The sequence below is a fragment of the Dermacentor albipictus genome, chromosome 2 (assembly GCF_038994185.2).
Source record: "Dermacentor albipictus isolate Rhodes 1998 colony chromosome 2, USDA_Dalb.pri_finalv2, whole genome shotgun sequence".
Lineage (NCBI taxonomy): Eukaryota > Metazoa > Arthropoda > Arachnida > Ixodida > Ixodidae > Dermacentor > Dermacentor albipictus.
This window is the reverse complement of record NC_091822.1, coordinates 117,111,690-117,128,640: the sequence shown is the minus strand read 5'-3', so window position 1 is coordinate 117,128,640 and position 16,951 is coordinate 117,111,690. Positions and strand designations below refer to the sequence as shown.

The following is a 16,951-nucleotide window of genomic DNA, read 5'->3' as shown; positions in this document are numbered from 1 at the left end:
CCTTTCTTTTTTAAGTACATACAAAATTTATTTGACTACGGTCCTTTTTATTTATTTTTCCGATTTGGCAGCCTGCAATACTAAGGTGCAGCTGGCAGGGCGTAGTTTATAGTTTTAATTGTATTTTATGTTATTTATGATGCCCAACACAATTTTTAATGTCACCAATGGGCTCCTTCCTTAAAGTTTAGTTGCATAATTCACATGCACATATTTAAACTCAATTCCCGAAATTAAGGTGCACGTGGCAAATGTTTGCCCTTAACTTGCATAGAGCAACTTTTCATTTTGAGGTAACACACAAATAGCGTGTTTGTCTAAAACAAAATGGGCCATTGTCCTCCTATCCTCATCTGTCTTGTGACGCTGCCATCGGCTGTCTTTCTGCACCTCCAAGGTCGCTTCGAGGAAGAAACGGTAGAGGAACGGCGCAAGGCTGCTCTCTGCCTCTTGGAGTTTGCCGCCCAGTATCCCGTCCTGTTCAACAGCCAAGTGTTTGTAAAATTTTTCGAAGTAAGTCTGCACATGGCCCACTGCTATCACCTAACATCAACAATGCACCACTGTTCTTTGTCTCTCTTGTCCTCTGTGCAATTTTGCATGTTGCTTTTTCCAGTGCATTCTTTGCGTATTGGGTTTTGGTTGTATGTGTGTGCTGTAGTAGATATCCATATACAGACATGTAACATATTTGAAAGCCAGTTCTTCATGTGTTCAATTAATTTGTTCATGCCTGTTCCTGTTTCATGCCGTATTGTGAAAGCTTTTTACATGTTTTATCACTTTTGCTATATAATACGCAGTTTGCGTGCCTATTTCTCTTTCTGGGCATCAAGGTGATCATTCACCTTTCCTAGACCAAGCTCTATCCTTCTTTCCTGAAGAGTCATTTTTGTTGTTTGTTTTTTTCACTGAATAGCTGTTACTTTCTTTAACTTGGCCAGGCTAACATAATCTGCACTTCATTTAGAACTGTCAGCCAACTCGAATTTAGTGGGACAGTCCCGACCTTTAAGTAAATGTCCAGAGTCCCAACTTAACTCAGTCGGGATGGCCAAATATCTCCACTTTTGCTCTTTTTTCTACTGAATAACAATAAATAAACTAGATTTTCTTTTTATATTGCCTGACAGCTTAGTTGGATGTTCTTCTCTTTTTTCCTTCGGCTGCGCTGTCATAAACATAAAGCTGGTTTTATTTTTGTCATGGTTGTAGTTTTGGTGTAGGCCCTAACCATTGACAGTACCCCTATCTGCATTGGTAGCCATATCAGCCAGGCAACTACTGCACCTTTCTTGATGTAAACCTCAGACATGGTATATGACTACAGATTACATATACTGAATGGTGGCTCCTAGAACTGGCAGGATTGGTCGCCGCCAGTCGCCTCCTCCACATTTCGCATAGCGACTACGTCCACTCGACAGCTCACGACCTTAACTCCATCTGGATGCTGTGATTACATATGCTCTTTGCTTCCTACTCCACAAATCCGCATCACCATTATCAATTCAGATACTTTGAAATTTTGAATGAAAGACTTTATAGGAGATTGTGAAGCTTAGGGCATATAGATGATTTTACCAACATGCCCTAGGCTTTGCGGTTGTGGGTGATAAGGCCCTGCAGGCAAGTGACAGCCAGTGCTGTGTGTGACACTGGCCCACTGAGTTATCTGATAAGCTCACGTCGCTTTTCTGACATGGTAATGAACAATGGCCATGTTTACTATTTTAGCTTTGTTGCTGCTAGAGTGATTCCATAGGTCCTAATGGAAAGCTTAGCTCATATGAGTGGAATGGCACAATCGTTCTCTACTTAGATAAAAAGCGCACCATAAAGACACAAAGCCTAAGCACATACACAGCAACAGTAAGCACATCAAGTTATACTACAAAAATTTTGCTTTGATAGGAAGTACACTTTGTTCAGCAATTTTTATTGCCTCAGCATGTTGCCGCTCTAGGTGTGACACCTGTTTAAAGTGTCATTCTGTTGAGACTATTTTGTTATCATGTTAATCGCCTCGAAACAACTGTTTGTTAAAACATAGAGCGGCTGTAAGCGTATAGAAAACATTTTGTGAAACTGAGGCATGTCATAAAGAAATTAAAAACAAATTTGGGCAGTAAGGATAAATGTGGCTGCACAATATCCTAATCAAATGATGTATCAGAGAATCCACTCATCATTGCTAATGTATGACTTGTTGATCACTGTGTAGCATCTGTGTCCAGTCTCTCGAAAGAAGGTCGCAACAAAAATCTGCTAAAAACAATTTATCTGATGTTTTGAAGAAGAAAAATTACTTGGCCTCTTAAGTCCCCACAGGTCTTTTCCCCTGCCTTTTCTTTTCTTCATTTTTTTACTGCATGATGTCATTGCACATAATGATTTGATTTTGGAAGGGCACCGCTTGCTCTGCTTTTCTTTCTATATTCACCTAAAACGTAAATTCTTTGTTCCTGTAAAGGTTCTTTGCTTCAAAAGATATGTAATAAATATTATTGGTGGAGCACATTATGATCAAGTCAATGCTAATTGCAAAATAATAACCCTCAATCAAGCTTGTCTGCATTCGCTACATGGAACTGGTGAACATGATTGCTTTCCTGCAAGCCAAAGAAAAGAAAACGAACCGTATCCTGAATCTGTAGGAGTCAGCTTTGTTGATATCGTTACGAATTGATGGACACCTTCAGCTTGTGTCTGGGGTTTAAAAGGTTAAAGAGGAGACTTGAATGAGTGTTGCTCATACTGGCAATAAAAAGCAGGGTCAACAGCAGCATGTGATTTTCGATGTTTTTTTGTGTTTTTTCTTCTTGGGGGATCGTCAGAAGTGTTTGTGAATATGTCCAGTTCTTCCTTTTCGCTGAATTTACATGTGATGATGCATCCAAGAAGGCTTTGTGTTTGACTATGATATAGGGCTGTGCCTTCACTGTGGATTTGCTATGGTCTCTTCGTATTGTTGCACATGTCTTGTTTGTGGTTCCTGAAAGCTGCAAGTGCTTCATTTAAGCGCGACGTTAATGTCATGGTCGGGTTCCCTTCTAACAGAATAGCCAAGAATGCCACGATGATGTTGAAAGGGAGATGTTGGGCCTGAGGCCACCCTTGCTGGCGCCGCCGTCCAAACCTAGTGACTCCTCGTCCAATCAGTGGTAAGCAACAATGGCATTGGAAAAACTGGCAATTACTTGGCATTATTCCAGTTGTTACAAGAGGTGTTCCGTGCTACTGCATATATAGAACAGCGTTTTCATTTGCCGGTGAAAATAGAAATGTGCAATAGAAATGTGCCCAAAATAGAAATGTGCAAATGCCCGTCATGTCTGCCTCATCCCCCTCACAATCTCAAATTTGTGGCTCCAGTAACACAAACTTTGTGAATGCCCCCGCAGCCTCACCCACATAACAGGGGGTTTTCTGTTCATTGTGACTAACTTACATTTTATGACTCCAAGTTTTAGCAAACAATGAAAAAGCAAGATTTGTGGGTACTCCTTTTCTGTAGTTTGTTTGTTATGATGTGCATAATCAAGCATAAGCAAAGCTGCAGCCATCATAGTGTGCAGTGCTTTGACAAACTGTATGGAGTTGGGGGCACTGGTTGGTGCAGGAACAGGTTTAAATAGAGCAGCACAAATACACGATTTTACACAAAAATGAAACCTTCCTTGAAAGACTTTTCTAATGCCACACTAGCATTTGCCAGAGCACCGATGTTCTGGTGCTGCTCTCTTGAAATGTTTACTCTATTGGTGCAAAATTACTTGTTACTCACAGCGCAAACTCTAATGGTCTTTGTTGTCATTTATAGTTGTTTCTTTTTTCTGTGCTTTTGACCTTGCCTGCTTATTAGGAATATAGGCAAGTGCATATAGTATCATTCAGAAGCAGTCTAAATGATTTATAAGGCATAAGCATGTGACTGTAACTGAGTCAAGTAAGCAAGTACTAATAAACACCTTTGTCTTGTTTATTCGTTTTTATAGAAGTGTTTGGTACATTCAAATATACTTATAAAAAAGGACAACTCGTCCCTATTATGATCCTTATGCTGATTTTAATATAAATTGTTCGTTAGAGGGCTAGATAAAGTCCTTTCCAGATGGCCTCTTAGAACAAATGTGAACACATCTGCTGTAACCTTGTTGTCACAAATTTATGTTGAAACATGTCAAACTTGTTGAGTACATATATAAAAGCAATGTTTGTCGACCTATGGCTAATGCAGTTCCAGTGAGAACTGCTCAACATTTGTACAACCCTTGTCTTCAACTGAATATTGAGTTTGCCTCTGATGTACTTTTGTCAAAGGTGTGTTCTTCGATAGAGTGAAGTGAGTGCCAGAATTGAAGTCTCAGTTGCAACAAGTGATATCTGATTGAAGTGACAAAAACACAAATTTTTTTTATACATTCTTCTTCTACACAACACACACATTTGAAGGCAATGCCTCTTGCTCAAGTGAAGTGGTCAGTACACAATCGCAATAACCTTGCAAAAATTGCTCAGTGATTGCTGTGATCCAGGGTTGCTTGCCTAACACAGCCAACCACAGCGCCTTTGAGTCAGTGCTGAAAGCTCTGCATAACAAAGCCGCAGTTTTAGAATTACTAGCGAGTGTTAAGGAACGCAGTGACCGCTTCAGTCAAAGGGCAGCACTGCTGACCACTCCAACAAATTGAAGCGGTGGGTGTTGTTGCTCTTTTTCCCATGTACATAAAAGCATCTATTCGTGCACCCTGCTAACAGATGGCACCTATACTGTATTCTTGGCGTGGCGCCTTACGCCGCATGAAACCAGAAACTGTCAATGTTCGTCCATCTCATTAGTGCACTGTCTTAAGTGCTTGCACACCATCTTTCACATGCAATTCCTTCAGTCATGTCACATTGCTGCCTTTGAATGTGTGCTTGAGAACACAGAGACTAAATCTGCTAATCGCACTGTGATGTCTGACATAATTCACTTCCTCCCGTCCTAGCGCCAACAATGCAGCTGATCTTGCCGGAGGCGACTGTTCCTCAGAAGTATCTTGGGGGCCATCTTCGACCGCCGATGCCGTCAGCTTAGACTCGCGCACAACAACGGAGGAGGAGGCTGACCAGTCCACTCGTTCGATGGCCGCAGAAGGGGAGGAAGAGGACCGGCACCTAACCTCACACCAGACATCGCCCACCGGATTTCTCCGTCCTGACATAGCTGAATTCGACCCAATCCTACAGGTACAGTACTAAGTGTTCAGTAGCAGGTGCCCAAAGCTTAGTTTTATTTCGCTGTGGAAACATTTTAAAGCGACGCTACCTTTGGCTCTTCTCTGCACTTTGGTTGGACAATGGTCTGGCTGAATAAAATGGGCCAATGCTGGATGCAGTGGGGTCATAGGGGGTAACTTGGTAGGCCGATCCTAATACCATTCTACAATGCATTTCTCCACGAGGGTTTCAATCTGGTTTATGATGTGGGCCAACCTTGGAAGCAGTGCAGTGTCATAGCAGCCACACGCCTTGCAGCATTAAGCAATGCAGCTAACCAAGCAGTGCCTCCAGCAGCGTATCTCAGCAGCACTAGCGGAAAAGCTACTGCTTGATTTTGGCAATCATTCTTTGATGGTTTATGCTCAATATTCTTTTTGGTTGCCTGGTTGGTGAGTGTATAGTCTGTGCTTGCAAGCAGAGTTATCACTGAAGCTGGTTGGCACAACTCAACCATAGAAAATGCATGGTTATTGCTGCTTTAGACAGGAAGCAGAATCGACAGATGTGGACGCAAGTGCACAGAAGTATAACAAATGACTACTACTTAAAGTACCCATTATAATTTATGTTGAAGACTGCTGTAACATGTGTACCTGTGCTTCTCATGCCATTACAGAAGGATGACAGCGATGACCTGGCTTCATTGAGCAATGCATGGATCCTCTCAGCCGCTGATGCCTGTGCTTGCCTTGGAGATGAATCTACGCCGGCGCCTAGTGGTCCTGCATTTGTTTTTCCTGGTCCAGTCAAGGAAACGGTTGAGGAAGAGGCTGATGACTGGACAGAGCTGGAACTTAAAGGTACCAAGCATGACAAGTGCAGCTTTTGTTCAAGTAAATGGCTTTAGGAATGTACAGAACAATATGAGGAGAAAATTGCAAATTGGTTTTCAAAGAGGTGTGCTGTTCTGCTGAGAAGAGAGAGAGCCATCTAAGTTGGCTGAAGCAGGTTTTTTAGAGAAATAATTTCTTTCTTAAAGGAAGGCTTGTGCTTACATTAATTGAATTTCCTGTGTCGTAGTGACTTATGCAGTGTACCTTTGTTTTATAACGCAAGCTGGGGTTTGCTTGTTACTACTGGTATGTTAGTTTTCTATAATGCCCTATTTTCAGACTGCTTTTCTTTGGCTAAACGCTTCCTCAACAGCAACATTGTTTTGTCACATCAAGGCTTACTTTATGCTACTGACAATGGCAGGAAATAAAAATAATGAGAACCAAACATTGCTGTTTCAAGATCCACAGATGTCCTTTATTCACGGCCTCATTTAAGCACAGGCTTGTACACATTACAGAAATAAAGTAACCTATTACAATTTGATGTTTGAAAATGTAATGGATGACATTTACCAATTACCACCCCACAAAAGTGATTGAGCAATTACTAAAAAGTAATTGATTACTTTAGCATTACTTTTCAGGCTACTTTTATTAACACTGTTCAAATACAGTAAGTAGAACAAACTGCGATTGCTCTTTCAGTGTATCTTCTGCAGTCCTTCAACGTTGTTTACCTTCACTAAGAATTGCTTTTCAAAAGTTCCTTCCATAATCCTCTCTCAGTTTCATGGGGAGACACCTGGAAGCAACACTGCAAACTAGCTGCACATGCGCTGGAGAGAAGGGCTGTGTTTTAGCGTACACACACTTGCTTACAAGATTGTGCATGGTAACTCAAGGCCGCGGTGCTCAGGGCTGTATCCTTTGTTCAGTGCAGCGCTTCATTGTTGCTTGGCTTAGTGAAAGGCACTCCCGATAAGCAAGTGGAAAAGTGAAAAATTGTCCATAGGTAATTCCCTGGCACCAACGTCCGAAGTGGCCATTGCGAGTGAGCCATAGAAGCGCCGCTGACATTTGTTGGCTGACATCTGGCGGACCACCACCTGGCACGTTCCACTCGTTAGCCATTTGGACGTAAGCAACTAATTGTAATGGATGCCAACTAATGTTCATGTTTCCTGAAAAGGTGGCCCAATGTGTAATGTAATTTAATGTACAGCTCTATATTATTAAGCCCTATTAATACTGTTTGTGTGTTACAATCATAAAAATAGGCGTATACGAGTCATGTATAGTATATATATTAAATAGATAGAAACATCAGTATTTAAAAGCCAGAAGCTTTTGTCTATATCAGAGAAGTCATAGATGCACTAGTGAAGGAGAATTGAGCAGCAGCTCTTAGCACTTATGAAGGCCACCTAAATGTGCTTCCAAGAGAGAGAGAGAGAGAAAAACTAACTGTAAGAGAAAGGCTGAGAGGTCGGATTTCCAAGAGAGGTGTGCAAATCTGCAATCCTGCCAATGTTCAGGTCATCGAGAAGTAACTGCAGTGTACTGATCGTGGAAAGAAGGCAGCCCACATACATGTTTTCATCCATTTGGACACTCTAGTTCCCGCCAAATTTAATTTCTCAAAGCTGTGTTGCCTGTTATAACTTGTTTCTTGAAAAATGTAACTACCCGCTGCGTTGGCTTAGTGGCTATAGTGTTGCACTACTAAGCACGAGGTCGTGGGATCAAATTCCACTCGTGGTAGCCGCATTTTGATGGGGATGAAATGCAAAAACGCCCACGTCCCATCCATTGAGGGCAAGTTAAAGATCCCCTGGTGGTCAAAATTAATCTGGAGTCCCTCACTATGGCGTGACTCATAATCAAATTGTGGTTTCGGGACATAGAACCCAAGAATTCAGATTCAGAAATGCAACTGGTTATGTGCAATCTTTTACTAAAAAAAGTTATTGAACTACATTGACTGACTGTTACTGAGTAAACAAGTACAGTTAAACCTCAATATAACGAAGTAAGTAAAATCGGCAATTTGCTGCGTTATATAGAAATGTCATTGTTATGAAATTCAACCTTTTATGCAAATATGTACAGTTGCCTATAGATTTTTGGTACACACACAGAAAGGGGCCGCAGAATTTTTCGAATTATCGGGCAATCTAAAGAAAAAAGCAAATTTGAATGAGAAAACAATTCATTTTGATGAATTTGGGAGTCGGCGACGAATGATACGGGTTCATGCCATGTCAACGATATCTTCACATCGGCAGTACAAATTAAGCGAAGCCAGCTATGCTTTCACCTGCACTCTGCCCCCGCCACCGATAGCGTCGCCCGCACTGGGACAACGCTATCATGAAAAGCGCCAGCAGTGGGGAGCGAATGTTTCGTCTGCCTCTCCCTCCAACGGGTCACCGAAACTCGAGATTACACAACCTTCAATACTAAACCCGCTGGAAGACAGCTTACATGATGCCACGCGGTTGCGGCATGCCTACTCTCTGCACACGTGGCAGATCACCTCTAAAGCAGGGTGCACTGCTGTGTATGCACTCAGCTGCGCTTACAGCCATCCGCCTGCATCCACGGCCCATACGTGCCCCGACTTACACCCTGCCCCCTCGCACGCGCTTTATCGCATTACCGCGAGCTTGCTCCCCTCCCCCTCTCTCCCTTTGCTCGTGCGGGAAGGCGGCACTAGTGAAGCCACCATCTTTCTTCTCTCACCCTCGCACACCTTCACTCGCACCTAAAGCACACAGTGCACGAGGATCTTATCGCACTTGGACTTTATATGGAACGTGATGCGGCTTGGCTTCTCTTCGGTGGTCGCTCTTGTTGGGCCACATGCGATTTGAGAGGTGCATTTGCATGCAGCCGCTTGTAATTCAATAATTTTACCATCTGCGTCCGTGGAAGTTTCCATTTATTTTCTTGCCACTCGATCCTTTGCAGCAGAAGGAAATTTTGTTGTACTGAAATTGCATACACACTTCGTTATATTGAGATTCTAAATATGTGATCTTCTATGGACAAGAGGCCATGAAAATTAAAAAACTTCGTTATATCGAGAATTTTGTTATATTGAGGTTTAACTGTAATCGTTAGATTACAATATTGCCAAATATATAATTGATTACAAGTAATTAATTACATGTAATTCATTATGTACAAGTCCGCTTAAGACAAGTGGTGGCAAATTATTATTTGCAGCAATGGTAGCACCACGAACTTGAGTCTGGGTAAAGGTATGTCACTGGATCTAATCTTTGTTCTGTGATTTACTGTATACATGAGAAGACAGTAACAGTGTGAATTAGCAGCTGTTGCTGGAATGTGATGATATATGTAAACACAGATGCAGATGATAGCTGCGAAGGCAGAGACATGGGGCGGTTGAGACATGAGTCATCCACGAGCTTCACACCTGGCACGCCGGTGTCGCCGCTTGACGCGGAGGGTGTCGGCTACCTGCACGAGGCAACCAGCTATGCTGCTAAAGCGTACGCCTGCGAAGCCCAAGGCGACTTTGTAGGGGCCTTCTCCCTCTACAAGGTGGCCGTCAGCAGCCTGCTTGAAGGAGTGCAAAGTGAGTGCTGTCCTTTGACCATAGATCAGAAAGTGTTGCTCAAGTGGGTCGCAAGATATCTCTCTTCAATGGTGCATTGTCTTTGTTGGTGAGGCTTGCCCTCTGTCTTTCGTCATTGCAAGCATGCTGGATAATTATCGGAAAAGGTCCAGCATGACATGTGTAGTGCCGCTGGTGGTTGTCCAGCAGTGTCATGCAACCAATCAGACACTGTGTTTCCTTCATTTCACGTCATTTTACTATCCTTTCCGATCTCACTGTATGCTGTCATTCATTTCTTCGGAACTATAACATTATGTAGCATGTCCTAGTCTGATGCACGTAATGGCCTCTCAACCACCTGCGCCATTTTTCTACACACTTCAAATAAACATGTGGATTGTGCACACCATGCCACCGTGACAATAATTTTTGATGATCATCCATAGGGACGACAAAAACTAAAAATACAATCGCATGCTGCTCTCCTGGCCTTTCCGGTGCTTCCTTCGGAAATCCTGATGTCAAGGGGGTGCTGCAGGTGATGTCACAAGGGTAAATGAAGTTGTTTGTTCGACTTACGAAAACCTCCGACTTCCGGTTCATCTGCCGGCGTGCCTCGTTGCAGTTGATGCAGTTGCATGAATGCTCTTCCTCGTGTTGCTTGCTTGTCATGCATACTTCTTTTGCGTGTTTTGTTTTGCAATTCACAGTGCCACATTGCTTGCGTTTCAAGGACACATTCAGGAAAGCCAAAATGCAGCAAAAGAAACAGTATGCAAATCCTTCTCTGCACCATCACAGTGCTTCAGCTTTCGTTTTTCTTGGAGGCGCTGATGATAGGCATCCCACAAACAAAGGGGCCTCCTTCGTCTCTACTTTTGCTCTTTTCTCTTTGTACAGTGGGTTGTCGTGACTCTGGCAACTTATTATAAACAAATCAGGCTGCGGTCGCGTATCATTCACAACACAGGGTCCATTGCGGCACAGCTTCACGCGAGCACGAGCAAGCTCGACAGCAACAGATGGTAGCCGGAAAGTGTGGAGTCACGGTAAATGAAAGTGGACGGTGTTTTGAATCGAGAGAAAAATGTGAGCATTAGGTAGATAATTCGTAATAATGTGTCCACATGCCATTTAGAGAAGTACATGGCGAAGGGGAGAGACTGCCTAAGGGGAGAGACATGAAGGAGTGGGAGAAACCAGCAGCGACCACATTATCGGCCATCAGACGCCTGTAACTCCGGTATTATGGCTTCACTTTGAAATGTCTTGCAGCTGCACATTCATTGTAGTATCGTGCACAACTACCACTATGTAACACATTTTTAATCTCAGGTTGGATCAGGACCCTTTTAAGGTGTGTAAGCAACAGAAATAATAAAGTACAGTTGAATCAAACTACTGTTTAAGCGGGTATGGTTTTACAAAGTAGCAAAGTCCAATCCCCGACTTAGTGGCCATTGAAAACAATGTGTTTTGTATCCGCATAACCCATGCCAGCTTATTGCGTACGTATCGGTTAACACATAGTGTTTCCACTTTTCATTGTGAAACACGGCACGGTGTGTCATCTCTATCGGGTGGCCTAGCAGAACAACAAGCCTCAGAGATCGGAACCACGGCCTCCAAGCGCCCTGTGCATTTGCGCGTGAAGCCACATCAACATCATTTCGGCGCCGTGCCAGAGATCATCAAGGACTCGTGTCGTGCCGAAGCTTGGATAAAAAAGACGCCGGGTGCTCAGCATAGAGGAGAAATTAGACATCGTTCGTGACATGTTTGTGCTATCGAATGCAACTCTAGGAAGCCGGCGCTGGTGGCACGCGACAGGGATCTGTTGTTGACTACGGTGTGTGGCATTTGGAATGCGAAGTTGCTTGGCAGCACTGCTGCGACCGCGAAGAAATTTCGGTTACGAGGTTTGACTTTTCGCCATCGTTGCCGAAGTGTCGACTAGCGACAGTGATGAGGACGACACAGAAAACAACAGAAAGGGTGATTCAGGCCCGACAGTGGCAGAAGCTGCATGTTACGTAAGCCTCGCGAATGCAATCGTCACGACGAGAACGGCACCCCACAATGGAATCGGCGCCCCCTGACTTCTGCAGTGTTACCGCACGCGTGCACGGAGAATACGTAACGCCAACGAGGAATCTGCCGTGCGAGTGTTTGCCGAAAAGAGGGGGCTGGCTGCAAAGGTGGTTTGCAGCTTCAGTAAGTTTGAGGCCACTGTCGTCGCTGCTAGGCTGCCGCGGCATCAAACGAAAACAACACTTTTGTCGCTTGAAGTGAATAAATACTGCATGGTTTTTTCCCGCATTCATCGCACTCTCCCTGAGTTCCATTTTTGACAGGTAAGTGGGCGGCCTCATGCTATTTCGGTTAAGCAGTACTACTGTTGAGTACGTACTTTTTTCCGAGCTCTGGTCAACTACAGTTTAACGAGGTTTCACTGTATTAAGTATATCTACTGAACGTTGCAAAAGTAAGGGAGCCATGTATAAATTCAAATATTATGTAGAGGTGATTGTTTGCAGTGTGTTTCATTTAAAACAATGTTTGGATGTAGTGCAGTATGCTTCCATTAATTTGACTCCAGGTAATTTGATTTTTCTGCTAGTTCGATCCCAAATGAAGGTTCCAGCCGGCGTCCATGCATTTCTATGGGTCCAAACTTTAGTTTTTGATACTAAAATTGGCTTTCGCCATAAAATTCGAACTCGGCCAGTCAGCACGCACATGTGTGACCCTTATGGTTACCCTATTAGTGACTCTTTAGTGGTAGGGTCCATTCCAGTGGAGTTTAGGGGACAGTGAATGCGTTGAACACGTCGCACCTGTCAAAAACACCTATTTTCAGCCAGCCCTAGGAAGATGTTCAAATAATAACCATAGCTCGCAATGTCTGATTACAGTATTCACCCGATTTCAATGTGCACCTTTTTGTTTATTTTTTTTCAAGAAAATTGGGCCAGATATTGCCTGTGTGAGGCAGTCGGATACAAAACCAAAACCGCCTTTGTGGCGTTTGTATAATGTACTGCGGCGAAGCTGACTCTAAGAAGCCGGCTGCCATTGTGCAACATAGTATATATTAAAGTGTAGCTTGTATTGGCTCACTTATGTTGGCATCGGTGTTGCCATACGAAAAAGTCCAAGCTGCACGAAAATAAAAATTGCTTGTCAGGCTGCGGATTCGAACCACTGACCTTCGGGTTGTGAGATCATCACACTAACCAATTCAGGCACTGTCAGTTCATCATTTGCGACCTTTAAAGCAGGGTTTTATATGCATGAAGAAGTAGGTAAAGTTCAAGGCATAAGCCAATCACAGGCGTCCCCTCCCTCCGGAGGAGGGAAAGGGTGCAATCGTGTGTTCGCCCGCCTTGCACCTGCCGTTTCCCACCAATTTAGGCCCAGCAGTCAGATGGGGAGGCCATGTTTGGTTCATTCTGTCGAAGAGCAGGCTGCGTTGAAGGAACGGCAGTGGGGGCGGGCCATGCATCGTACGTTTGGCTGAAGAACAGGCGGTGTTTCATGAACGCCGCTGGGAACTCGCTCGAGAAGAGGCTCGTCTTTGACGTGCCAACCTCGCCGTAAGGGAGCACTAAGCTAAGGTGTAAAGACAGCGAAAGGCCGCATATCCTGAGCTTCGCTTGCACCCCTCTTCACTGTGTTGGAAGGGCGATCAATTTTTTTTCTTGCTAGAAAATCGACTGCGCCTTCGATTTTTGCTTTGTTTAGGAGGGTTAATGTAATTTCCAGCTGAGTTTTTTACATTAGACACGCAGAAAGTGGGTGCCAAAGGTGCTGTTAATATCGACCGTCTGAATTTATTGTTTCTGTTTACTAACACCCGGAGTATTGTAAACAAATGTGATTATTTATCATCCATCATTGTCTCACGCGCTGCCAATATGGTGGTGCGTGCATTTGATTCATGGGGTGTGTTAGACTCTGGCAAATAGCGCCAAATGAATTGGCGTTGTGTTTTGACATTTTTATGCATCGTGTTTGATTTGACCTATGATCAGTTTTGTTTATCTCATAAGGGTCAAATTAGCTGAAGTCGACTGTACCTGCTGTTTTCATTTGGCATAAATCACAAAAACATGTTCCCTATGAAAGAAACAGTAGCGCCTTCTGGAGCAGATAGCACCATCATCCTCTTGCCAAGAAAATCTGCACTTCTCGTTGGCATTTGCAACAGACTACTCTTGCTCTCGATTTAAATTTGCATGACGCACTCGAGTGTGATGCTGCAAAGCCAGAGATGGCACAACCAAAGATGGCTTTAAACAACAGGCGTTATGAAGTGCCACCTTACTGCAAAATCTAAGCACGAACAAACCTGAAAATTGTATACCCTGTTCTCTTACTTCAGCGACATAATGTGCTGTGTATCTCTTTGTACAGAGGACAGCAGTGCCTCGCGGAGGGATGCAGTTCGACGAAAGACTGCGCAGTACCTGGCACGTGCAGAGCAAATATACGAGCATCGACTGGCGAGGCGCATGGAAGGTGAACGGCGGTGGTCCCTAAGTCAAGGTCCTGAGGTTCTAGAGTCCTGCGCACCAACTTCTGGAAGCACTTCAGCACCTACATGGGGCCCTGGCCTAAGGGGGCCAGTTCAGGACCTGAAACACTACAAGGTCATCGGTGTTGTTGGCACTGTGCTTCTCGTCTTGGATATGCGGCGGAGTCAGACTGTTGTCATCAAGGTGGGCTTGGTCAGCGAATCAGCATGTGTTTTGATGTGTGTGTCATCAGAGCAAGCTAGGCTTAGCTTATATGTGGGCACTAGTGAGTGGTAATGTAGCTTAAGGGTGGCATGAACAATGACAGACAGGGAGATGTGTTTGAACCGCTAAGGGACCATAACTCAGTATGCACACATAGAACCACAGACATTGTAGGAGCCGGACACAGATGTTACGCAATATTACCATACGAGACATGCTACAGTACCAACCTCCAGTTTAAAGTTTCTTGCATTTCGAGTTTACTTGGCCTGAATGTATTTTCCGAAGCAAGATATTTGCATTTGGTTCCTATTTTTTTGTATGTATGTGTGATTTCGTGTGTGTACTAAGCAGCACACTTGCCAAGTCTCCTAAGTTAGGCGAAAAATGCTACTCAATGTAGCTGAATTGAATCAACAGTTATTATGGAGTTATCAACAGCTATTATATATATATATATATATATATATATATATATATATATATATATATATATATATATATTATCAACAGCTATTATGGAGTCAAAATGTGACGCATTTCACTCATTAACACATTTTTCAGCCAAACAGGTAAGAATTTTTTAGTATCGCCTGCTTCAAACTCTGAATCGGCTGCGACCCTCACTGAATGCGTTGATGTAGATAAGAGGCCTAATGCATCGCCTCCGAGGTCTCCGGTACCATGCAAAACCTGTGTTGGCAAGGAACACGACAATCTCAAACCATGCCTAATACAGTAGACTTCTGCTAACTTGACTCCGGCTAATTCAATTTTTCGTTTAATTCAATCCCAGCCGAAGGTGCTGGCCAGTGTTTCTTCATTTCTGTTGGCCAAATGTTCATTTGTTCATTATTTCTGCTGTAAAATTGGAGCTCACCAGGTAATTTGAACGTGGAATGGTCAGCACGTATGTGCCTGTTCCAAATGGGGACCCCCTATGGCTGCGGTTTCTTGTCTCTGCACTGCTAAGGGACAGTGAATGCATCAGAGACAGAATATCATTCATTAAAAAAAAAAAAGACGATTTTTGGCCTGCCTTCTACAGGTGTTGAAGCAAAAATGACAGCTGACAAGAATGATTACCGTATTTAACCGATTGTCGGATTGGCCTTTCTTCCAAGAAAATCGGTCTGAAAATTGAATGATATTCAACTTAATCAGCTGGGTGGCAGAGCCAGGACAGCATTTTGCCTTTTTCTTTTGGCACAAGCATTGTGTGCAAATGCACTATGAGCACACTAGCTTTCCTGCTGAGTTGCTGTGCGTGTGCACTGGTCTGAACGGAATAGGCAGCAAATGTCGAGCTGATGTTATCTGATATTTCACTGGGCACTGACCAGCACCGACAGTTTTGCATCGGTGTCATCTTGTGCACCATCGAGGTGCAGCACCCGCAACACGACTGGCAATGCTCCTGATCGAGCCAGCATTGTGAGACGATTGGTAGCTTCCAGGGTGCTGTTTCTTCTGCCCAGCAGCAGCTGCCTTGCTTGCTGCGCCGTGCCAATGTTAGCATCCCTGTATAGTTAGAACACCGTCTGAGGAGATAAGCTCAATTTTAGACCTTGCTTTTGCTGTCAGTGCTTTGCCGTTCAGTTTCTGAGCTCCGCAAGCCTTAACGAAACTTTGTGAATTCCTCTGTTGTGAATTGGTGTGTTTATGACTTTATGTGCGCTTTGTGTGTTTGTGATCGCTGCGTATATAACATAGTTATTACCTAGCACATGTAGTAGCATACGAGGTGATTAGCCAGACTAACATCTCCGGCATATCATCAATGCATGTACATCTCTCTTTCCCTCCACTTTTTTGGTATTGTAAAAGCACAATTCACTAACACAGCTCGTATAATTTTTCTCTTTAGTGCCTCTTCAATTGCAAGCAGCATTTCTAGCCGTTCATGCTGTCTCGATGGTCGCAGGTGCTGCACAAGAGTCCCAGTGGTTCTACGTCCGGTCGCCCTAGTGTGGTGCCTCAGGGCGTGCCCCACATGGCCCAGCTGCTGTGCCTCTACGAGACTGACTGCTCATACTTCCTGGTGCTGGAGTATGCCCCGGGTGGTCGTCTCTGGGACTGCTTGGCACCTTATTTCACAAACCGGCTGCCCTTGCCTAGCCCTGCTTGTGAAGTGTCCTGCGCGGGATCTCCTTCCTCTCCCTTGAATGGGCCACCAGCACGTCCCTGCTTACCAAGTGGTGAGTGGCCATACGTTCGTCTTTTCGTGCATTCGATAGTTCGGACTTATTTATGTTCCGCTTGGAGTCTGAATTATCGGTCGTCGACTGTCTTAAGTTTGCACCCGAAATCCAGATTTTGGCGTCATTGACACTGTCCTGATGCTGCGACACAGAGCAGTAGAGAGAGAGAGAAGGGAAGAACGAAAGGCAGGGAGGTTAACCAGACTGAGTCCAGCTTGCTACCCTACACGTGGGGAGGGAAATGGGGAGTGAAAAAGAGACAGATAAAACATGAGTCTATACCGCACTCTCACATGCACTAAGTTAGGTGTAGGATGTCTATAGTCAGGCACTCAAGTTTGTTGCCTTCACTAGGTGAAAGAGCGCTCAAACTGCTTT

At 44.0% G+C, this 16,951-nt stretch overlaps 1 protein-coding gene across 2 annotated transcripts in view; it reads left to right on the top strand.

Annotated features, from left to right (window-relative positions):
• The window catches only part of LOC139056062 (ribosomal protein S6 kinase-like 1), a 28,902-nt gene that overhangs the window by 1,463 nt on the left and 10,488 nt on the right, over positions 1-16,951 (top strand). The window contains exons 4-10 of one of the 2 annotated variants that reach the window (XM_070533890.1): positions 398-513; positions 3,061-3,164; positions 4,995-5,235; positions 5,885-6,068; positions 9,424-9,648; positions 14,047-14,351; positions 16,297-16,570. In XM_070533890.1, coding sequence (XP_070389991.1) covers positions 398-513; positions 3,061-3,164; positions 4,995-5,235; positions 5,885-6,068; positions 9,424-9,648; positions 14,047-14,351; positions 16,297-16,570 — 1,449 coding nt within the window. Of the gene's footprint in view, positions 1-397; positions 514-3,060; positions 3,165-4,994; positions 5,236-5,884; positions 6,069-9,417; positions 9,649-14,046; positions 14,352-16,296; positions 16,571-16,951 lie in introns of both variants that reach the window. The other variant, XM_070533888.1, reaches the window with a different exon arrangement.